This window comes from Agelaius phoeniceus, chromosome 2, assembly GCF_051311805.1.
Source record: "Agelaius phoeniceus isolate bAgePho1 chromosome 2, bAgePho1.hap1, whole genome shotgun sequence".
In the NCBI taxonomy this organism is placed as follows: Eukaryota; Metazoa; Chordata; class Aves; order Passeriformes; family Icteridae; genus Agelaius; species Agelaius phoeniceus.
In genome coordinates this window covers 1,518,304-1,541,058 of record NC_135266.1, presented here as the reverse complement: position 1 = coordinate 1,541,058, position 22,755 = coordinate 1,518,304, and the positions used below count along the sequence as shown (strand labels likewise).

Below are 22,755 nucleotides of genomic sequence, written 5' to 3'. Positions count from 1 at the left end.
TGAGTAACACAACCCAGCAGCAGCAGCAGCAGCTGCTTTGTGAATTACCCAAGGAACGCTCCCATTTCCCCTCCTTGACATTCAACAGTTGCATTTTGTTATTGACTTAGATCCAAATCTTGACCCAGAGGGGGAAGCAGGGGGAAGCTCCAGAGAATGTGGGTGCATTAAGAACATTTTTCACGCTGTTTCATCTTGCAGGGGTCTGGGGTTTCTTTGTTTCATAATCCTCTGCCCATTTTCTCTAAGGAAAACGTTTTACTTGGAAATTAGGAATGTTTTACCATTCCGATTTTTTCAGTGTTGTTTCTCTCTTCCTTTTTTTCTTCTTGCTCTCCACAACTCCCTGACTGATTTTTCTAGTGGAAGGTATTCCTGCCCTGGAAGGAACACCTGATTTTTCCAGTGGAAGGTGTTCCTGCCCTTGCCAGGAGTGGAACTGAATGGTCTTTAAGGTTCCTTCCAAGCCAAAAAATTCTGGAATTCTGGGATACACTGATATAACAGAAAATGAGAGATTTCCCACCTGGGATCTGTGTCCATATCCCTCTGTGCAAGGAGCAGTGACCAGTACAACAAAAAGGCCCCAGCACTGCCAAAAAAATCCCAAAAGGTCCCTCTTGATCCCTCCCCAACATCCTCTGCAGGCCAGACCAGCCCCAGCGAGCATCTCTGTCCTTGCAGAGATCATCTCATGGGAAGAACAACCAAATTCCCTGAAATGCCTTCCCTGGGACACCCAAATTCCCCCAAATTCCATCCCTGTCCTTTCAGAGTTCATCTCATGGGAAGGACACACAAATTCCCTGCAATTCTGTTGGATTAAGCCTTTTCCTGACCCAGAGATGGGGTAACTGAGAGGCATTTTAAAAAACTTTTATTCCATTTTCAGTGCCATGAGAAGGGTGAGACAATACAGATGTTATAATTCACACCATCACAATCAGAAGCCAATTATTTCCTAATTACAATACACTATAAGTTTGTGGTTCATTGATTGTTGTGCACAGTGAAGAACACAAGGCACTATTACTAATATTGTTACTTTAATAATTAATGTCTATAAACTTAATTATAACACTATATTATAATTATATAAAATTATATAAAATTATATTATATTATATTATATTACTATATTAATTACATTATAATAATTATATAATATATAATATTATGTAATATAATATAATATAACATAATATAATATATATTATATTATATTATATTATATTATATTATATTATATTATATTACATTATATTACATTACATTATATTAATTGAATAAACTTAAGTTGAAACACACTATACTTTGTGTAATAGACTTATTTTGTAGACACACTATATAAACCTTCTATTAAACATTAAAAATTTTCTATAAATCCATTTCCCACACAATTCCTTGTTGGTTTATTCTGCACAAGCTCTGGAGGCCAGCCCGGGCAGGCTGGTGCAGCCAGGAGTGGCACCATCCTCCTGCTGAGAGTGTCCCTTGTCCCCTCCTCGCTGCCTGCCAGGGGTCACAAGGGCCCAGCTGGCCCTGCCACAGCAGCCCCAGCACGAGGGAGCTCTAAAGGGGCACAGCCAGAGCCTCTGGAATGTCTGCAAGGGATGCAGAGCTCAGCTGGGATTCCTCCCACCATGGAATGGTTTGGGTTGGGAGGGACCTCAGAGCCCACCCAGTGCCACCCCAGCCATGGCAGGGACACCTCCCACTGTCCCCAGTGTCCAGCCTGGCCTTGGGCACTGCCAGGGATCCAGGGATGGAATTCCATGCCAGCCCTGCCCACCCTGCCAGGGAACAATTCCTCATTGCCAAGATCCCACCCAGCCCTGCCCTCTGGCAGTTTAAAACCATTCCCCCCTTGTCCTGTCACTGTTTGTCCATATAAAAAGTCCCTCTTCCTCCTTTTTAAAACCTTCTTTGGACACTGGAAGGGGCTCTAAGCTCAGCCCAAAGCTTCTCCTGTGCAGGTGAACAATCCCAGCTGTGCCAGCCTTTCCTCCCAGCACAGCTGCTCCATCCCTCTGCCCATCCTGCTTCCAAATCCCCTCCATCCACCAAGGGTGAAGCCCTGATTTCCCCAAGTGATGCTGCAGGAGTCTCAACAGGTGAACATTTAATCCCATTATTTTCTATTTTATGGGTCATTTTCCCTCCCAGCCCCATGGAACAACTCATTGCATCATTATTCATCTCTTTAAATCCGGGTGACTGAAAGCTCCCATGAAAATTCCAGCCCTGCCCTCTGGCAGTTTGAAGCCATTCCCTGTGTCCTGTCCCTCCAGCCCTTGGAAATTGCCTCTTTCCATGTTTTTTTTTTTCTGCTCCTTCAGGTCCTGCAAGGCCACAATGAGGTGACCCTGAAGTTTCTCTCCTCCAAATTCCCCCCAGTCAGTGGCAATGTTTCAATCTGCTCCATCCAAGGACATTATGGAGAGGTGTCTGTGCCAGAGATCCATCAGGCCCCTCATTCTGAAGGAATAAACCACAGGAGCAGACATTTCTGCACTGCAATCCCACTCATTAATCCATCAGAGGGGAGTTCTTGAAATCACCAGGGTTGGAAGAGACCTTCAAGATCATCCAGGCAATGATTTGAGCTCTGTCTTGAGTGACAGATCCAAGAGGAATGCCATGAGGAAACTTGTGAGAGGCACAACAAGAGAGTTAAATCCCAATAAAACTGAGCAGATAAAAGACTACAAACCTTCATGTTTCACTTTTAGAGCAAAAAGAAAATGACATTTTGAACTATTTATCTAAATACAGTAATGGTATCTCACTAGAGACAATGCTTTTTTCTGTTATAAATATAATACAGTAAATAGGATTATAATTGGCTGTGGATTTACTGTAATTCCTTTTTCTCTGCAGTACAGCTGCATCATCTAGTGGACAGCACAGAGATTGCATTTGGTTTATATTTTCTACAATTGATGTGGGATTAATTGTCTTTGGTTTTTCCCTGAATACGCTTCAGTGCAGTGCTTCCTAAACCTGAGTTCTGGGATTGTAGATATCCCCTAGAACCTGCAGGAAAATGAGCTGGAAATGGAATTTTTTCTTTCCATTTCTGGAATGGTTTGGGGTGGGAGGGACATTACAAATTATTTCAGCCCCTGCCAGGTTACTCCAAATCCCACCCAGCCTGGCCTTGGACACTTCTAGGGATCCAGGAGCAGCCTCCTGACCCTGCTACTGTTTAAAGAAACCCATAAAGTTTTTTGGGATATTTTCCTGTGCTCCAGAGAACATTAAATCCATCACTTGAATCACTGACTGCAAACGAACATTGCAAATTCTGCCCAAGTGTGGCAGTTTTTGGACAACACCATTTTTAAAAGCTCTTTCCTTTGGAAATGTCATCGGCAGTGTTTTCATAGCTTATTTAAAAGCTTCAATTATCAGGCTGTGAAGTTGATACTCCCTTATCTTGTCCCAGACCAGACAGGCCTGAGGGCACTCAGCAGTGATGGATGAGCTGCACACATTACAGGAGGAAACTCTCAACTGGGAGCCACTTTCTGCAGGAGATCAAAGGAAATCCAGGTTTTATTGACATAAACTGACACAGCAAAGATTTTGTCAGGAGGTTTCATGTTTGTAATTTTTCAGTGACTTCAGTGACTGCACTAAATCAACACCTCTCTTAAAAAATAAAAAAAAAAATCAACTGTGCTATTTTGGCCTCGAGCTCTTTACACATGAAATCTGGTGGCTCTTATTACCTAAACAAACCCAGTTTGTGTTTGAGTGTTTGAGTGCCTTCCCACTTCAGCTCTCCTTGAATCCCAGGATCACCAAGGTGGGAAGAGCACCCCAGGATCACCCAGTGCCACCCCAGCAGCACCAGCAGCACCCCAAAATCTGTCCCTGTCCCCAAGGGCCACATCCAGCTCTAAAGCTCACCTGAACTTCACCTCATCCCTTGGACTGTGTAGGACCCTGACCTTTGGCTGGGAGGGACCATCCTGGAGACTCCTCACAGCCCTCAAGGTGCTGAGTCTGGCAGCAGAGGAATTGTGAGTTGGAGCAGCCTCAATATTTATGGGGTGGGTGTGCAGGAGCCTTTGGCTTTGATTGCATGGAATCACCAGGGTGGGAAGAGCCCCCAGGATCACCCAGTGCCACCCCAGCCCCACCAGCATCACCCCAATCCCTGTCCCCAAGGCCACATCCAGACTGCTCTGGGACAATTCCAGGGACTCCAAACCTCCCTGGGCAGCTCAGCCCAAGGCCTGACCACTCTGCCAGGGATTTTTTCCCCAATATCCAATAGCAATGAAATTTGAGGCCATTTCCTCTCCTCCTTTCCCTGCCCCTCCTGTCAGGAGCTGTGCAGAGCACTGAGGTCCCCCCTGATCCCCCTTTGCTCCAGGCTGAGCCCCCCCAGTTCAGCTGCTCCCCCCAGGATTTGGTTTCCAGCCCTTTCCCAGTTATTTTTGCCCTCTCTGGCCAAGCTCCAAGCCCTCAATGTCATTTGTTGGGGAACACTGCACAAGCTGGGAGAGAATCCCACTCCCTGCCCTGCTCTGGCCCAGGTTTGCAGCACTCCAGGGCAGAAGCTGAGTTTATTCCCACTGGTGCTCAGATTTGCAGCTTCAATCTGAAAGGGAATTTAGACCAAGAGGGAAATCAAGCTTTTCTCTTTTTTCCCCACAGCTCAATCCCTTTTCAGGGAACAGAGAGCCAGAGTGAAATGTTACCAGCCCATCACTGAGGAGATGCTGTTTGCAGCTCAAAGTAGAGGCTGAGAGGGAGAATTTTGACTCTGAAAATTTGATTTATTCTGTAAACCAGGTACAGAGCACTTCCAGGGCTGCTGCTTCCTCAGGCACCTCAGCTCTCAGCCCTGTCTTGCACACAGTTTAGGTTGAATCAAAAAAGTTTAAGCTTAAATTTAAAGTTCTATTTTGATATATACACATAAACTGCTGTGCTCTGCCTTCTTTCCTGCATTTCCAGACTCCCTTTCCTGCTCTCCCTGGAGGGTGTGCAGGAGTTCCAGGAGCAGAGCTCATATCCAAAGCACCTGGAATAAATGTGGAACAAAAGCAAATCAACTTCTGTCAAACTCCTATTCACCAGGCCAGACACATTGTACAGGAGCTGTTCTTAAAATAACCATCCTCAGGAAAAAAATAAAAGAGAAATAAACCAGCCAAAGAGCCTTATCTCCTTTAACTCTGGCACCATTTTGGGATCAAATGATAAAATGAGAAACACAGCTGGTGTTAGAGAATGAAAAGGGCTTTATTAAAGGAAGGTCAAAGAGTCACAGGGGCAGGGCTGAGCCAGTCAGTGGCACAGAAGGACCTGGAGAAAAACAGGTGAGAATTCCCCCAAAATCCAAAGGAACCTCAGGAGCCACTCAGAGCCAGAAAATCCCTGAATCCTTAAGGCTGGAAAAGACTTTAAGCTCAAAGTTCAACCATCACCCCATGGTCACCATCAAACCAAGTCCTCAAGTGCCACATCCACGTTTTTGGACAGTCCCAGGGATGGGGGACTCTGCCCTGGGTTCCAATGTTTTACAACCTTTCCCATGGGAAAAAAATTCCTGATATCCAATCTAAACTGAGCAGGGTTTAATGGGACTGATTAGAGTGGAAAATATGGTGGCAAGTGACTTAAAAATATAATTTAGGCAAATCTGAAGGTGAATTGGCCTCAAGGATGTAAGAAATGGAGTTCCAGCTCCAGGAAGGATTTTAGAAAAATAAAGCAGACAAGTCTTGTAGAAAATGAGGTAATATATTTACAAAAATAAACACTTTTTAAAATCACATCATGGAAAACAATCACAAGAGAATCCCAATTCCAAATGAAGTTTCTGCAGCTTAAATAAGGGTCCTGCCCTGAAATGCCCTTTAAAAAAATTCTCTTTTCTCCAAACCAAGGAGCTCGAGCTCTCCTCTTCAACTGAACCTTCTGTGTGAAGGTCAGCAAAGACCAAAATTATTCTGATGAAATTTAAATTATTCTTTGCTGCTCAAATCCATTAAAAGAGTAATAATCTGGCAATAATGCCTGAGCAATTACAGCTGTCACAGCTCCAGGGGGCTCAAGTTGTTCCTGAATTCAAGTTGCAAAGAATCTCAGCTGATTTTTGAAGGATCTTGAGGTCTTCTGAGCGCAGCATTTCCACCAAAGCCAGGTGGGTTCTGAGGTTCTCTTTGTCTCTTTTCAACTGGGAAATCTGCAGTTGAGACAAATGGGATGAAATGATTCCAAATTCTGATTATTTAATAGGATGTGAAGAGAAAATCTGTGGAAATCCATAAGGATTTCATTGATTATGGTAAAATAGTGGGGTTTTTAATTTCACAAGAGAAACTTTGATAGTAAAAAGGAAAAGAAAAAAGAGGGAAAGGGAAAAATCATCAAAATTCTTCTTTAGAAAATGACATAGTCCTGATGGAGAAAGGAATCTGAGCTCCCTTGTTTTCCCAAGTTACCTGGAGAAGGACATGCTGGGTCTCCTCTATTAAAAACTGACAAATTTTTGCTGCTGTAGCCAAAGCCTGCTGTTCATTCCTGGCTGAAGAGACATCACCAAGCAGGATCCTCCTCCAGCAGGCACTGGAACCAAAATGGTGGAAGAGTTCAGAATGATTTGCTGCACTCCCCAGCTGGATGCCAAACGTGGCTCTGCTGCCCTGGCCCTCACCTGGGCCTGTAACCCAGCCCAGGGATTTATTTTTAGTTCTCAGATCAATTTTTTCCACTCAGCAATGAATCTTCAAAGCACAAACAGCTCTGAACAAGCCTTTTCTCATTAATTTATTGCCTCATTTCATTTATTCCAAGCAAAGTGCAGGTAATCATTTTCTAGCCCTGATGTTTGAGGCTGATTTGGAATAAATGCTCCAAGTGCACTGAGAGTCCCTGGAGATGAATTTCAGCAACTTCCTCAGCCCTGGAATTCCAGCCTGTGGAACACATGACTCAAGGAAATCAAACCAGGTTAAAAGCATTTAAAATTTCATCAAACCAACAGGAAAAAGGCCTGAAAGGAGCCTGAACCTTGAGGGAACATCTTGAAATAGAAGGGAATAGAGGAAATAGAGGTTTGAAATAGAAAGGGAAAATAATACAGGAAAGGAAATCACCAAAGCAGCAAAAGGGGAGGGAGTTTACAGCCAATGGTGTACTCTGACTTTCCTCTTTTCATTTCTCACCTGGGGTCAACAAATCAGACACAGGAGATCCAAACATTGTCCCAGTGTGTCACTCACAGCCAGCAGAGAGCAAAGAAAGAGTGGGGGAAAACAGAAAATATTGAAGGGGCTGGAAAACAAATCCTGGGAGGAGCAGCTGAAGGAGCTGGGGGGGCTCAGCCTGGAGAAAAGGGGGATCAGGGGGGACCTCAGTGCTGTGCACAGCTCCTGCCAGGAGGGGCAGGGAAAGGAGCAGAGGAAATGGCCTCAAATGGCACCAGGGCAGGCTCAGGTTGGAGACTGGGACAGAAAATTTCCCTGGCAGAGTGGTCAGGCCTTGGGCTGAGCTGGGATCTTACTGTGGGGAAAAAAGAGAAAAGCTTGATTTCCCTCTTGGTCTAAATTCCCTTTCAGATTGAAGCTGCAAATGTGAGCACCAGTGGGAATAAACTCAGCTTCTGCCCTGGAGTGCTGCAAACCTGGGCCAGAGCAGGGCAGGGAGTGGGATTCTCTCCCAGCTTGTGCAGTGTTCCCCAACAAATGACATTGAGGGCTTGGAGCTTGGCCAGAGAGGGCAAAAATAACTGGGAAAGGGCTGGAAACCAAATCCTGGGGGGAGCAGCTGAACTGGGGGGGCTCAGCCTGGAGCAAAGGGGGATCAGGGGGGACCTCAGTGCTCTGCACAGCTCCTGACAGGAGGGGCAGGGAAAGGAGGAGAGGAAATGGCCTCAAATTTCATTCCTATTGGATATTGGGGAAAAAAATTTCCCTGGCAGAGTGGTGAGGCCTTGGGCTGAGCTGCCCAGGGAGGTTTGGAGTCCCTGGAATTGTCCCAGAGCAGTCTGGATGTGGCCTTGGGGACAGGGATTGGGGTGATGCTGGTGGGGCTGGGGTGGCACTGGGTGATCCTGGGGGCTCTTCCCACCCTGGTGATTCCATGCAATCAAAGCCAAAGGCTCCTGCACACCCACCCCATAAATATTGAGGCTGCTCCAACTCACAATTCCTCTGCTGCCAGACTCAGCACCTTGAGGGCTGTGAGGAGTCTCCAGGATGGTCCCTCCCAGCCAAAGGTCAGGTTCCTACACAGTCCAAGGGATGAGATGAAGTTAAGGTGAGCTTTAGAGTGAGTTTTCTTCCTGAGATACATCAGCCATGGTGGATCTCCAGCTTTGATATTTATTGGTATTTATATTTACCATTATATTTAATTTATTTAAATTACTGGTATTTATAACTTCTCCATCTCTCCCAAGCAGTGAGTTTGTAAAAAAACAAATAATTCTATTTTTTTGCTGGATTTTGATACTAGAAGCAAAATCTGACTCCCAGAAAAACTGAATTAAAATCTCACCAGGAAACAAAAAACTCCAGATACTTACTCTAGGAAATCATGATCCTTTAGAATGGAAACTTTGGCCTTTCTCTGCTTGTCCAGTGGTGAGAAATATTTGAGGAGGGTATCTGCAGAAAAATACAGTTTACATATTTAAACAAATTGTATGTATGAGAAACTGCAATCATCAATTCTGAGAAAATATTTCAACCATCTCTTTCATGTAGGACTAAGATCAAAACCTGTTAATTTTTGATGAACTTTCCAGAATTCTCTCCAGGATTCTAACAGAAATCCTGACTCAGACTGAAGTTATGAAACACTCCAAGCAAGTTCAGTCTGTGGAGATCTGGATTTCAATCCTCAGTGCTGCAATCTAAGACATCCAGCTGGAATCTCTACACAGATGTTGTTAATAACAACAAATTTGAAAAATAAAAATGGCCACAAAACCCATTTTAAATTAGGCAAAAATTAAATCATTAAAGTCTATGCAAAGAGGGATCAAACCCTTCTGCATTCCTTGAGAATTCACACACTCAGGTCTCTGGTTTTGTGCCTTTCAATGCTCAGACAATCCATAAATCCAACCTGCTGAGACATAAACACTGCTCTGAGGGTTGTCCATGGCAACAAATCCATATTCCAGCAGCAGCCTCTGATTATCATGAGGTCCATAGCAGATCAAAACTTCCTGGTATTTTTTGCATTGTGAATTTGTCCAAATTTCATAGCTCCTTGTCTGCTCATTAAACCCAGCCTTGACCTTCAGGGAGTGAAAAATAAAAGGATTTTATTCTTGGTAGGGTGAAAAAGGAAATAAACCTTTGAATTTTGAAACCTCAGAGGATTGAAATTCCTGTTCAGTTGTTGGGACCTCCTGGAGGGACCCCAGATCTGCAAACACAGATGGTTCCACACAGGGTTGGCCTCTCCTGTGCTGCCCCAGCCCAGTGGTGGCACCCAGAGCCTGACAGAAGGTGGAAATTCCCTCTGCACACCCCTCAGGCTGCTCTGAGGCTTCAGCCAGAGCTGAAGGAACACAGGGACCATGGAATTTGTGCCAGGACAAGGAATTTGTCCTGCTTTTAGGAGCAGATCAGGGGGGTGTTTACAAGTGGCTCTTCCCAACAGTTGGTTTGGATGCCAACCTCCCCCAGGCACTGTGGGCTCTCCCTGCACCTTGGCTTTGCTGCACAAACTGAAATATTTGAATTCTACAATTACTGAATGTTTGAGCTGTGAGGGACCTTAAATATCTCATGCCACCCCTGCCATGGCAGGGACACCTCCCACTGTGCCCAGTGCCCAGCCTGGCCTTGGGCACTGCCAGGGGTCCAGGGGCAGCCCCAGCTGCCCTGAATTCCATGCCAGCCCTGCCAGGACAGGATTTTGCCCAATATCCCATCCAGCCCTGCCCTCTGGCAGTCTGAAACCACTCCCTGTGTCCTGGCACTCCAGTTCCTGAGGAGCTGAGCCATTCCTCCCCCTGTGAGATCCATCCCTGCCCTCCCCACACTCCTCTCATCCATCACATGAATGCAGATGGCACTGACAGAGTGCACTTTAGAAAAATACAGAAATTTACTGATCTATTTTGAACTTCTTACCTGAACATTTGGGCTGTGGTTGAGCAAATCTAAATATGGTGCCAATGCATAAACATCTGGCTCCAGGGAGAAACAGTCCCTGTGGGGATGTTTCATGTAGATTGTCCTGGTATTTATAGTGCACCAAGCCCACTCCAAAGCACTGAAATTAAAAATAGTTCCTGTGCTCTCAGTAAATAAAGGCTGCAGGGAAGAGAAGAAAGCTTTGGAAGATCTGAACAGCTCTTGGATCATCATTTTTTGCTCCTGAGCCTTCTTTTTTAAGGGTTTTGGGAGCAGATTGATGACATCAGGTTCCATACAAGCAGGGCAGGTGTAAGTCTTGGGTAGAACATCCAGGTAGGGCTTCCATGGAGATTTCTCCCCAGCGTGTTTCTCTGCTATCAAAAACGTGCACAGGGCCAGCAAAGGAGACACAGGGGGCTTCCAGCTATTGAAAATAAAAATAAAACCAAAAGAAAATTAAATTAAAATAGAAATTAAATAAAAAATAGAAATAAAAAATAAAAATAAAAAAAGTAAAAAAAAAATTAAAGGTAAAATAAAAATAAAATAGAAATAGAAATAAAAATAAAAATAGAAATAAAAATAAAAATTAAAAAATAAAAACAAAATGGGAGGGAAAATTAAAATAAATTAAAATAAAATAAATATTATGTATAAGGATTATTATATATAAATATATATAAATAAATATATATAACATATATTATATTATATGTATCTATATATATTATATATTCTATATATATATAATATATATAATATATATTATATATTATATATGTTATATTTATATGCATTATATATTATATAATATATAAAAATAAGTATTTATTTATAAATATTTTAAATAAAATAAAGTAAAAAATAAAAATAAATAAAAACAAAAAGTAGAATAAAAATAAAATTAAATCAAATGCAAATAAATAGAAGCAAAAATAAAATAGGAATAAAAATAAAAATAGAAAAAGTAAGAAAAAAATTAAAGGTAAAATAAAAATAAAATAGAAATAGGAATAAAAATAAAAAAATAAAAACAAAATAGGAGGGAAAATTAAAATAAATTAAAATAAAATAAATATTATATATAAGGATTAGTATATATAAACATATATAAATATATATTATATATATTATATATATTTATATGTATTATATATTATATATTTATTATATATAAATAAATATTTATAATAAAATAAAGTAAAAATAAAAAAATAAAAACAAAAAGTAGAATAAAAATAAAATTAAATCAAATGAAAATAAATAAAAGTCAAAATAAAATAGGAATAAAAATAAAAATAAAAAAGTAAGAAAAAAAATTAAAAGTAAAATAAAAATAAAACAGAAATAGAAATAGGAATAAAAATAAAAATAAAAACAAAAACAAAATAGGAGGGAAAATTAAAATAAATTAAAATAAAATAAATATTATATATAAGGATTATTATCTATAAATATATATAATATATATTACATATGTATTATATATATTATATATATTATATATGTGATATGTAATGTATATAAATAAATATTTATTTATAAATATTTTAAATAAAGTAAAAATAAAAATAGCTAAAAATAAAAAGTTAAAATAAAATTAAATCCAATGAAAATAAATAGAAGTCAAAATAAAATAGGAATAAAAATAAAAATAAAAAAGAAAGAAAAATAAGATCGAAAGAAAAATAAATAAAAGTAAAAAGTAAAATACAAATAAATAAAATAAAAATAAAAAGTAGAAAATAAAACGAAAAATAAAATATAAATAAAATAAAAAAATAAAATAAAATAAAATAAAATAAAATTAAATTAAATTAAATTAAAATAGAAATAAAATAATAATAAAAATACCAATGCAGCAGACCCACAGAGGTGAGATGGGAAATGGACACAGCAGAGTTTTACCTCTCTCAGAGCTCTCTTGAAGTTTTAAAACTTCTTGTATTTCATCCCCAAGTCCTGGGGCTGATTTCCAAGGGGCAATAAAAGCTGGATTTAATACCAATTTCTAGCTGACCCCTTGAGCTGGCTTTTTTCAGGATACACAAGTACTCAATGCCCAGCATGGGACTTTGTTCCAAATTTCCCAAATTTCCAATTTGTTCCTAATTTTCTAAAGGGCCCTGGCTTTGCAGCCCAGTTTTATCTTCCTTGTCCTATTGAAGCTGGCTCCCAAATTCCCAAAAAACCATTCCTAATTGGCATTTAGGGCCAAGCAAGCTCTGAGGCAGCTCCAGCTGCAGCTGTGCCCTCTCTCCAGCTGTGCCAAGCTAAAAGGGGGTGCTCAGTATTTAGCAAATGTTCAGTATTCATCAGATGTTCAGTATGTATCAAAAATGTTCTCCAGCTGAGCATTCCACATCCCCAAAATGCTGGCACCACTCAGGGTACTCAGTTAAAAGCTCCACCACCCCTTCAGAGGATTCATTATTGCTGGAAAACCCCACTGAAGGCCACCAAGTGTCACTTGTCACTTACTTCTCAATGTGTCCTCCCAGGCAGCTGCTGAGGACGGTGCTGGTGGTGAGCAAACACTTCTCAGGCAATGAAATTATCACATCTCCTGCCTTGGAGGGAGGAGGGAAAAAATACACACAAAAACCAGGCAAAATCAGGTGTAGAGACTCATTTAATTACTGTGGGGACTGCTGGTTTCACTTCATGGCTGCACCAGTCCAAAAGGCAGAAATTACATTCACAATGCATTTCTGAGCTTTGCTTGTTGCAAAAATCATTAAATGTCAAAAAATGCTGAAAGGCTCCTGCATCAGAAACAGCATCACTCACCTGGAGAGCTTTTGTTGCCATCAATCCTCTGCCTGTCTCTGAAGAAGGAACAGAGAGCAGGAATAAATAAATGGAGAGATGGAAAATCAGGGATCAGGTCAGCAAGGAAAAGCTCTAACAGAACAGGCAGTATGTGGAACAAAACATAAATTCAATTATGGACTGCTCCAGATAGACCTCATTTATTTTGCTCCAATTTTCTTTATTTTTCAGGATCTTTTCCCTGCATATCCTGCAGCATTTGCTGTCTAATTCTAGCAATTGTTCAGCTTTTTTTTTTTCTCCCACTTATAGCAATTATTCACCTTCTTTTTCTCCATTTTTTCCTCAAACACATTTTTCATCACCATCTGCAGCTCTTGGTTTCAGAGTTTTAACTAAACTTTAGCATTTCTAGTCACAATATTTTTCTCTGATCCATTCTGTTCTTTCTGCTCTGTCTATAATATTACAAAATATTTAAAATAAAACCTACAGAGAGAGGAAAAAATATAAGTATAAATCTTTACAGTAAAGATTACTAAGTGAACCTCAGCTTTCTGCTGAACTTGCTTGGGGATAAAAAGATAAACAAATTATAACAACGTTGAATTCCAAAAACTGCTTTGTTAACACTTCAAATTTTGGCTTTTTCAGGCCTCCATATCTATTTTTTCATGTTAAATTGACATTACAAGAATCCTTGGAAGAGTATCAGTAACTGGTTTTTTTCCTGATGCCAGACAGGGGCATAATTCAAAATGAAGGCTGGCATCTAAAATTCTTAGAAGATTCAGAAATTTGTACCATCAAGAAATAATTAAAGCATTACCCCAGAACTCTGCTGGCCTTAAATTACTGTCTTCAAATCCTCTCTCCTTTAGCCACTTCTTAAGTTTAATGTATTCCAGCTTGTGACTGCAGTTGACTAAAAACAGAAAAATAAATTAATGTTATTAAAGGGCATTCTATTGGACAATAAAGGAAATATAAAAAATTTTACTGCACAGTCAGAGAAACTGTATTTTGGACATTTTAAAGCATAACAGAATGGCAAGAAAGAATTGAACTAAATAAATAAACTAATTTGTTTAAACTTATTATTTAGTTATTTGTAAACTAAATAATAAACTAATTTGGAGTCTCTGGGCACTGGGAGGTCTCAGAAATGTGTGAGTTATTCAGCATGTTCAAGGAATTTTATAATAATGTGATATTTGCCATTAGACAGAAAAGTGAGCTCAGAAAATTCACCATGCTCTGCTTGGGACTGTAAACTAATACTCAGATATTTGCGTATAAAAAAAAGGTAACATTTATGAATGTAATTTTCCAAGCACAAAGGCTTTTGAAAATATAAATAATGAAGTGACACCTTGAGGAACAACTGGTTATTTTCTTATTTAACTTCCAGGTATGATGATACCTCCATCCATAAAACCCTTCAAGTGCTTTCTTCTTCTCTTTCGACCTGTCCGACCTCTGCTTTTCTTCATATTAAGCAACAGATTTTGCCTTTTTTAGACAACCTGAATTTGAAAAAAAATATAAATTAAAAAGAACTGATTTAGAAACATTTAAAGCCACTTTCTAATTTATTACTGTGAGGGTGGGCAGGCCCTGGCACAGGGTGCCCAGAGCAGCTGGGGCTGCCCCTGCATCCCTGGCAGTGCCCAAGGCCAGGCTGGACACTGGGGCTGGGAGCAGCCTGGGACAGTGGGAGGTTTCCCTGCTATGGGATGGGAAAGGATGGGATGGGATGGGATTTCATGGACTTATGGAATATCCTGAGGTGGGAAAGATCCACAAGGATGATCCAGTGCCAGCCCTGCCCTGCCCAGAGCCCAGCAAGCCCAGCCTGGGCATCCCTGGCAGCGCTGGCCAAAGGCTCCTGGAGCTGTGGCAGCCTCGGGGCCGTGCCCATTCCCTGGGCAGCCTGGGCAGTGCCAGCACCCTCTGGGTAAGAACCTTGCCCTGATCTCTTTCCTTTTGCTAAAATTGCCCTGAACTGAAGCTCGAAGCGCAGCTTTTCCCTGCCAGGACGGAGGGCTGCAGGGAGCCGGGATCACCCACAGGCGCTCGGGCTCCTCAGAGGCCGGCCCTCCATCCCAGCCCGTTCCTTTGGGTTGAAAAGACCTCAGAGATCATCGATTCCAAACCCCATCCCCTATCATCCCATCCCACCCCAGAATCCTGGAATCCTGTGCTAACCAACCTCCATTCCCCGCTCGGCACAAACCCCTGGGACGGGAGGGAGAGAAACGGCCCCGGCAGCGCTGCGGGAGCGGAACTTCCTGAGGGACCGCCCGTGCTCCGCGCACTCCCCCTGGGAGCCCCAAGCGCGTCCTCCCCTGTGATTCCCGAGTCTCTCCTGGGGCTAGAATTGCTCCCCAGTGTCCCCAAACCCACCTGCAAAGGGGACACCAGGACCGACATTCCCTCGCCGTCCCTCTCCGCGAGTCCCGCCCGCTCTCCCGCCCCTGAGGCGGGGCTGCTCCGCCATCTTAGGGGCGTCCCCATCTCCCTTCCCCGCGGTTTGCGGGTGCCTGTGCTTTGGATATAACGTGCTCTGTCCTCGCTGTGTGAAGCCGAGGGACGAGTCCCTGCTGTGCTGGAGGTGGGTGATGGGGTGCTGGGTGTCCCGTCCCCCCCTCCACCGGACCCTTCACCCCCGTGTCCCCCCTGAGGGCGTCGGGGTTGATGGCGGCCCGCGGGTTCCCTCCCCTGAGGGGGACGAGACAAGGGGGGCCAGAGGGAGGCTCGTGGTGAGGGGAGAATGGCGTTCCTAACGCTGGGCCGTCACTCTGGAGATTCCTGGAGTGTTTTATACTCGCTGGATGCCTGCTTAGGGTTACAAGTAAATTAGAAAGAAAGAGATGGTAATGATGTCAAAAGGGGGCAAAGCCAGCGTTTAAACTTGTTTTTGTGGGGGAAACGCAGCTTCTTTAAATGCACTGTATCGATTAGAAAAGCAGCAAGCAGGTTTCGGATGCTGTGTTACACAACCAGCCATTGTAGTCAGCCTGTGCTCTGCTGTTTTTCCCGGAAAAGGCTGTAAGTGCTCCTCCTGCCTGGCACTGGAAGATAAAGATACACCATCCTTTTTTTAATATTCTTTGGGAACTTAAAGATCATCCAGTTCCAGCCCTTGCCATGGACAGGGATACCTTGCACTAAACCAGGTTGCTCAGTTTTTGAGCCTGAAGTTTTCAGCAAAACTTGAGCTGACCCAATTGAATATTCCCAAAAGGTGGAAAGTCTTTCTGTGAGGTGCAAGTGCAGAAGAGCTTACTCCTACAAAAAGTTCATTTAGTATGAAAGATTAGTCACTGGTAATTTTTAGTCGAGACATTTCTTCTTTTTACCCATCACTGCTTGGCTTTTCTTCAGAACACTTAACACCAGATATCTCTGTGAATACCTCCTGTTGCCTTAGGAATTTACACGGCTTGCACAGGAATGTAGTTTCACATAATCCGAGGTGGAATTTTAAATAATATTTTAAAGAGAAAACACTAGTGGAAGGTGACCATGACAATGAGACAATCTTTAAGGTTGTGGGGGTTTTAGTTGTTGGTTTCTCTGGGTTTGAATTGAAGGCACTTGAGACAGTAGTTCATTTTTGGATTTAAGAGTTTATTATTTCTTATCAGTAAAACAGTCTCACTACTGTGAGTTCTGCAGCTTTTCATTAGAAGGCGCAAAAGCCTAAACTATCCAATGAAGAACTGACACCTGGATTATTTTCCCTTTTAACCCAATAACTGATCCCAAAGAGCTGCAATGGGGACTTTTCTGCCCAGTTACAAAATGCCACCCAAACCCATGGGGAAGAAGGAGGAAGAAGCATGAAGAACAAACCCAGTACAACACCCTGTGCCCTCCATCTTGCTTCCATCCACAACGTGCTAAAAATCCAAAATCCTCAATTTCTCACCCAATGATACACTTACACTACTCTCTATAATCTATTTCACACTTTTGTGGGTTCTAGTTTATGTTGAAGTCTGGGAAACTTTCTCCATGGATGAGGGTCAGAGTCAGTGCACCCCAGAGCAGACACAGAAATATTCCCGGTGCCCTGGGTTTCCAGAGTCCCTTCCATCCCAAACCATCCCAGGATTCTGATTCCTTTCCCACAGCCATTTTGCGTGTCTGACTGGCCTTTTCTTTGCTGTTGGCAGTTCCTGTGACCTTGGCTCACGTTCCCAGGGGACAATGTCCAGCGTGCAGGTGGCTGTGGTGACGGGCTCCAACAAGGGCGTTGGCCTGGCCATCGTGCGGGCGCTGTGCCGGCAGTTCCCGGGGGATGTGTACCTGACGTCGCGGGATGCCGGCCGTGGCCAGGCTGCCGTGGCACAGCTCCAGCAGGAGGGGCTGCACCCCCTCTTCCACCAGCTGGACATCGATGACCTGCAGAGCATCCGAGCGCTGCGCGACTTCCTCAAGGACAAGTATGGAGGGCTGGACGTGCTGGTGAACAACGCTGGTATTGCCTTCAAAGGTGGGAAGTGCTCTCTTGGGGTACTTTGTGGAGAGGGCAGGGGGTGCATCCAGCACTTTCTGCTTGGGCAAACTTCCCATCTTAAAGGATGATGTGAGAATATGTGCCTGGGGAGGGTCAGGTTGAACATCAGGAGGAATTTCTCCATGGAAAGGGTGCTCAGGTCTTGGAAGGGGTGGCCCAGGGAGGTTTGGAGTGCCCATCCATCCCTGGAGGTGCCCAAGGAAGGCCTGGACTTCCTCAGGGAGAAGTATGGAGGGCTCAACGTGCTGGTGAGCAAGGCTGGCATCACTTTCAAAGGAGGAAGAGCTCTGCTGGGGTAGTTCTGTGTTCTGTGGAGAGGGCAGTGGGTGCATCCAACACTTCTGTGTCAGTGCCATGCTGCATTTTTGCTTGGGCAAATTTCTCATCCTAAGGATTATGTGAGAACAGTGTGCCAGGGCAGGCTCAGCTTGGACACCAGGAGGAATTTCTCCATGGCAAGGGAGCTCAGGCCTTGGCAGGGGCTGCCCAGGGAGCTTTGCAGTGCCCAGCCCTGCAGGTGTCCCCTGCAGGTGGCACTGAGTGCTCTGGGCTGGGGACAAGGTGCCCATGGGGCAGGCACTGCATGGGCTGGGAAGGCTTTTGCAGCTGTAACAATTCCATGTTTCTGTAAACATGCATCCCTGGAGGGGTGTGTTTGCACCACATGGAAATGTTGAGGCACACAGGGCAGTGAGCTGGGCTGGGTTCATTGCCTCAGTGCCCATCTATCTCCATTGGGAATGTCTCCCTGTGCCTCAGGGAGCTGCTGTGTTTTCTCTTCTCCACCCCCTGCTCTGTTCTGTGCACTCTCTGCTCAGGGATTCCAGCTGATGAAAAAGCACCTTCATTGTCCCTGCCTGGGCTTTGCTGTCTGGAACTTTCTCAGGCCATTCAGTCACCTCTAAACCACTCAAATCCTGCTGTGATGGGCAAGAGTTTAACCCTTTCACCTCCCAGTGGGCAGAAAGGCAGGGAAAGTGAGACTCAGCAGTTTCAAGGTGGAAGGACAAATTTTTGTCGTGTGTATGAAATCCAGAATCAGAATTTGCTCCAGACAGAGCAAATCACAAGTGTGGCTGCTGGTTTTATGGTGGGGATTGTAGCCCTGTTCCCCCCTCAGGTGAGACTCCACCTGCAGAGCTGCCCCAGCCCAGGGAGGAGCTGGAGCTGCTGCAGAGAGCCCAGAGGAGGCTCCAGGATGGGCAGAGGGATGGAGCAGCTCTGCTGGGAGGAAAGGCTGGCACAGCTGGGATTGTTCACCTGCACAGGAGAAGCTTTGGGCTGGCCTAACTGGGGCATTCCAAGGGGGAACAGCTTCACACTCAAAGAGAGTAGGGAACTTCTTATGGAGTGGGAGTGCAGTGATGATCTTCTGACTCTTTTGCTTGTTACTTTATAGGAAAATTGCTTAAGATCAGCTTCTTGGGAGGCAGCTGTTAATAGAATTGTCTGAGCTTCAGGGTGTGCTCAGCAAAGATTCCAGCAGCAGTTAAAATATAACTTCCAGATGTTCAGCCTTGACTCTCCTCTAGCTGACAGCTGAGTCAGCAGTAAGTCACAATTCAAGAACTGCTAAAGTTTAACTGTTAAACTGTTAAAAACTGTTTAACTATCAGTTAAACTGTTTAACTGATAAAGGAACTGCTGTGAGTATCAAGCACAGAGGGTGTAACATCTGTGTAAGAACTTGCTGTGATGCTCCTCCCATGGTTACAGTTTTTGCTTCCCAGATTGATATTTCTACCCAGTTTGCTTCTTGCTTCACCAAGTTTTTGCTGCCATCCCAGAATTTATGCTTTCCTTTCTTAGTTGTAGCATTATGTGCTATTGCAGCCTGTCAAAGATTTGCCATCAAGTTTTGTTATTTTGGTTTTGTGCTGCATTTGTCCAGCAAAGTCCTTAATCCAGCAAAAACTTCCTGTATCAAATGGTGCTGGAGCTGTAGTTGTCTTCTGGATGAGCCTCTCTGGGAAGAGTTTTCTGATAAAGCTTCTTAAATCCTGGAGTTTCAGAATGTTACCATGTACCCTGTGAGACACATGAGTGGGGCTTGGGGTGTCAGGAAGTGACACATGGAGCAGGATTTGGGGTTCTGTAGGATTTCAGTTCTCCCCCTGCCAGAACTCTGGCCATGGGTCACAATCTGGCTTCATGTGTGAGATTTAAATGCAAGTGAGTGATTTGCAAATGAGTGCGGGTCATTAAACATGTTTGACAATTAAAACCACATCAAATAATGATCTGTTACAATTTCTCTTTTGAATTATCATGGATTTGGAGACAATGAACACCTGCCCAGTCTATGATCATATACCAGTTTTCTAATTATTAAAAACAGCAGCTAAGAGAAACTCTTGGGGTTTGATAACTTCTATTCAAACAGTGTTACAATTCTAATTTTTGTTGGTGTTTTTTTTTCCCCTTCCTACTTCTTATGACCAGTTCATGACACCACTCCATTTGCAGTCCAGGCTGAGGTTACACTTAAGACAAACTTTTTTGGAACCAGGAATGTTTGCACAGAATTGCTGCCTCTTGTGAAGCCTTATGGTAAGTGAAACATAACAAGTGCAAAAAGAGTTTTGTTTGAATTTTGACCCTTTTCAATGGGAAATCCTCTCCAGTCTCAGGCATTGCACCAGTGTTTCAGATGTGTTTGTTGCTGTAAGTGAAATGTGGTCTCTTCTAATATTTAAATGCATCAAGGTTTTCAAGGAAAAAAGAATCAAACAGATGAAGAACAGGTTTTTATTTCCTGAGGGAGAAGGAATAAACAGAGTGAGTGAATTTTGAGGAGAGAGGAAACAGTGCCAAGGTTGCAGCCTAGTGCTCTTGTACTACATTGAAGGATGGCTGTTAATAAAGTCATTAACAGCATTAATTTCTGTGGCTTTTAAGATTAAATCCCCAAGTTCACCACCAGAATGGCTGTGAAGTAGCAGGTAAGAGGGGAAACAGTGAAATATAATTTTGGAGATGAGTGATTTACTGATTCAGCTGATTTGTTCCTCTTACTGAAGTGCTGGGAGATAAATCCTGGAATTTGTAAATCTCCAGGTGATATTTCTGCTGTAGTAAGAGTGTACCTGCTGATTGTGAAGTTGTTTCCTGGAGGTTTATCTGAAACTTTGCAGACTCACACCTTAAATTACCTCTCATGGCATTTACTAGAAATCAGAACATTGAGTTATCTGATTTTCCAGGAGCTCTGCAAAACAACCCACCTAAAATATTTTACAGATATTGACCTGAGGAGTGAATGCAGAACTGGAGAGCAGCCCCACTTCAATGGGAGCTGAAAATGTGGAGGTGTTCACAGGGGTCCCAGGATGAGGGAAGAGATGAGAATCTTGACTCCATGTTCCAGAAGGCTGATTTATTATTTTATTATATATATTATATTGAAAGAAAATTATCTACTAAAAGAATAGAAGAAAGGATTTCATCAGAAGGCTGGCAAGGAATAGAAAGGAATGGAATGGAATGATAACAAAGGATTGTGACTGACCAGAGAGTCTGAGACAGCTGGACTGTGATTGGCCATTAATTAAAAACAACCACATGAGACCAATCAAAGATGTACCTGTTGCATTCCACAGCAGCAGATAACCATTGTTTTTCTTCTCCTCTGAGGCTTCTCAGCTTCTCAGGATAAAATAAAATTCCTAGCAAAGGATTTTTCACTAAATATGTCCGTGACAGAAAATGTGTGAAGAAAATCCCTTTTCATTCTCTTTTCAGGCCGGGTGGTGAATGTGTCCAGCATGGTGAGCAGCTCAGCCCTGCGAGGCTGCAGCCAGGAGCTGCAGCAGAAATTCCGCAGTGACGCCATCACCGAGGAGGAGCTGGTGCAGCTCATGGCCAAGTTTGTGGAAGACACCAAGAGAGGTGTCCACGAGGAGGAGGGCTGGCCAAACACCGCCTATGGGGTGTCCAAAATCGGGGTCACCGTCCTGTCCAGGATCCACGCGCGGCTGCTGACCGAGCAGAGGAGAGGCGAGCACATCCTCCTCAATGCCTGCTGCCCTGGCTGGGTGAGGACGGACATGGCAGGTCCCAGGGCCACCAAGTCCCCCGAGGAGGGGGCTGAGACCCCCGTTTATTTGGCCCTTTTGCCTTCCAGCGCTGATGCTCCTCATGGCCAGTTTGTCAGTGACAAAACTGTCAAACCCTGGTGAGCTCAGGGAGGTGGAGATGGAAAGGGCTGAGCTCATTCTCCTGATTTCATTCCTAACTCCATCATTCCCTTTTCCCTCTGCCCTGGGTGGGTCTCGTGGAGCTGGGGTGAGGAAGCAGGTGCCTTATCTCTCATCACACTAGAATTTTCCAGGATCCAGAGCTGTTCTGGAGGCTGCACAGGGTTTTCTAAAGATGATGGGGCTGTTCTAGAGCTGCTGTGATCTGTCTGGGGGGAGACTCAAGACTAGAATCACTGTTGGACAGACATTCCTTACTATCAGAACTAAATGGAATTAGGTGAAAATAAAAATAGCACTGAGCTATCATTTATAGCCAAACATAATCAGTTGGTGTTATTGATATATCAATAAATAATTACTGATTTATATTCTGATACTTAATTATTGTGGTACTAAAAACTTAAAAAGTCAGAAAATATATTTTCATTCTCTACAGCAGAGTTGGTGGCTGGAATTTGTGATGTGTGCATTGGAAACAGAAAATAAACTACAGACCTGGCACAGCAAAATGTTCCTCTGTTCCTTTATTGCACAGCCAGAAGTTTCCTTAATAAAATCTGAATTAACTGCTCTCCACATAGCAGCAACAAGAACTGTAAGTGGTATGGAGAGCTCTACATTTGTTGAAATGTTGCTTATTGCCTTCCAAAGTCTCAGAGTTGAAAAATTGCCCCTTCTGAGGCTGAAGGAGCTGGAAACAATTGCCCATAAAGCTGTTGTTAGGAGTGACAAATCAATAATGGGCTTGTTAATTGTTAATCAGGAGTCAGGGAGGCGATGCTGGTGGCTTTGACATTGGCCTCCCCCAGAACAGCTTGGGCTGAGAAGCCTTGGAGTGGGAGGAATTGGGAATCAATTTTTGGGGGGATTATTAATTGCTTATCAGCACAGAACAAAGGGCTGGTTACAAATTGGTTTTTTAAGCATACAGGAGCATTGTTTTTGTGAGCAATTACCTCATCAGTCATGCCCCAGAGCTCCTGGGAGGGAAGGCCAAAAGTTCTCAGGGAAATTTTTTCTGCGGGAAGAAAAAAAACCCTCAGAAGCCTTAGGTTTAGGGGGAAAATTACAAAAGTGTTGGAACCCTGGCTCCTGAGAATTTTAAACTTTCTGTGCTGCCAGGCACTGACCCCAAGAGAAC

General features: G+C 43.3%; 2 protein-coding genes across 12 annotated transcripts; one reads left to right on the top strand and one right to left on the bottom strand.

The window, feature by feature from the left end:
- Positions 1 to 1,331: 1,331 nt before the first annotated feature.
- On the bottom strand, positions 1,332 to 15,358 carry SETD4 (SET domain containing 4). Of its 11 annotated transcripts, none has more exons than XM_054655096.2 (11): positions 15,297 to 15,358; positions 14,314 to 14,416; positions 13,720 to 13,815; positions 12,909 to 12,946; positions 12,600 to 12,688; positions 10,113 to 10,542; positions 9,094 to 9,268; positions 8,549 to 8,630; positions 8,168 to 8,248; positions 6,465 to 6,588; positions 5,241 to 6,205 (listed from the first exon to the last, which is right to left on the bottom strand). In XM_054655096.2, exons 2-11 carry the CDS (start codon positions 14,381 to 14,383, stop codon positions 6,071 to 6,073), a joined length of 1,320 nt encoding a protein of 439 aa, XP_054511071.2. In that variant the 5' UTR covers positions 14,384 to 14,416; positions 15,297 to 15,358; the 3' UTR covers positions 5,241 to 6,070. The 11 variants fall into 11 exon arrangements, 9 of the variants coding, with proteins under 9 accessions (XP_077049189.1, XP_077049182.1, XP_077049194.1 ...); XM_077193046.1 differs by having other exon boundaries at positions 14,263 to 14,416; positions 15,297 to 15,337; XM_077193030.1 differs by lacking the exon at positions 15,297 to 15,358 and adding an exon at positions 15,103 to 15,194.
- On the top strand, positions 15,356 to 22,123 carry CBR1 (carbonyl reductase 1). Its single transcript, XM_054655098.2, has 4 exons — positions 15,356 to 15,504; positions 17,072 to 17,391; positions 19,858 to 19,965; positions 21,157 to 22,123. Exons 2-4 carry the CDS (start codon positions 17,106 to 17,108, stop codon positions 21,591 to 21,593), a joined length of 831 nt encoding a protein of 276 aa, XP_054511073.2. The 5' UTR covers positions 15,356 to 15,504; positions 17,072 to 17,105; the 3' UTR covers positions 21,594 to 22,123.
- Positions 22,124 to 22,755: the final 632 nt, after the last annotated feature.

Bases quoted from the DNA above. Each gene is read 5' to 3' on its own strand.
- SETD4 (XM_054655096.2), bottom strand. From the start codon at position 14,383: ATGAAGAAAAGCAGAGGTCGGACAGGTCGAAAGAGAAGAAGAAAGCAC. The intron at 12,947-13,719 runs GTAATGCTTTAA...TTCCTTCTTCAG, and splicing joins AAGGCCAGCAGAGTTCTGGG to AGACAGGCAGAGGATTGATG. The intron at 6,589-8,167 runs GTGAGTTGGAGC...TTTTGGTTCCAG, and splicing joins AGTCTGGCAGCAGAGGAATT to TGCCTGCTGGAGGAGGATCC.
- CBR1 (XM_054655098.2), top strand. From the start codon at position 17,106: ATGTCCAGCGTGCAGGTGGCTGTGGTGACGGGCTCCAACAAGGGCGTT. The intron at 17,392-19,857 runs GTGGGAAGTGCT...TCTTATGACCAG, and splicing joins CGCTGGTATTGCCTTCAAAG to TTCATGACACCACTCCATTT. The intron at 19,966-21,156 runs GTAAGTGAAACA...TTCTCTTTTCAG, and splicing joins GCCTCTTGTGAAGCCTTATG to GCCGGGTGGTGAATGTGTCC.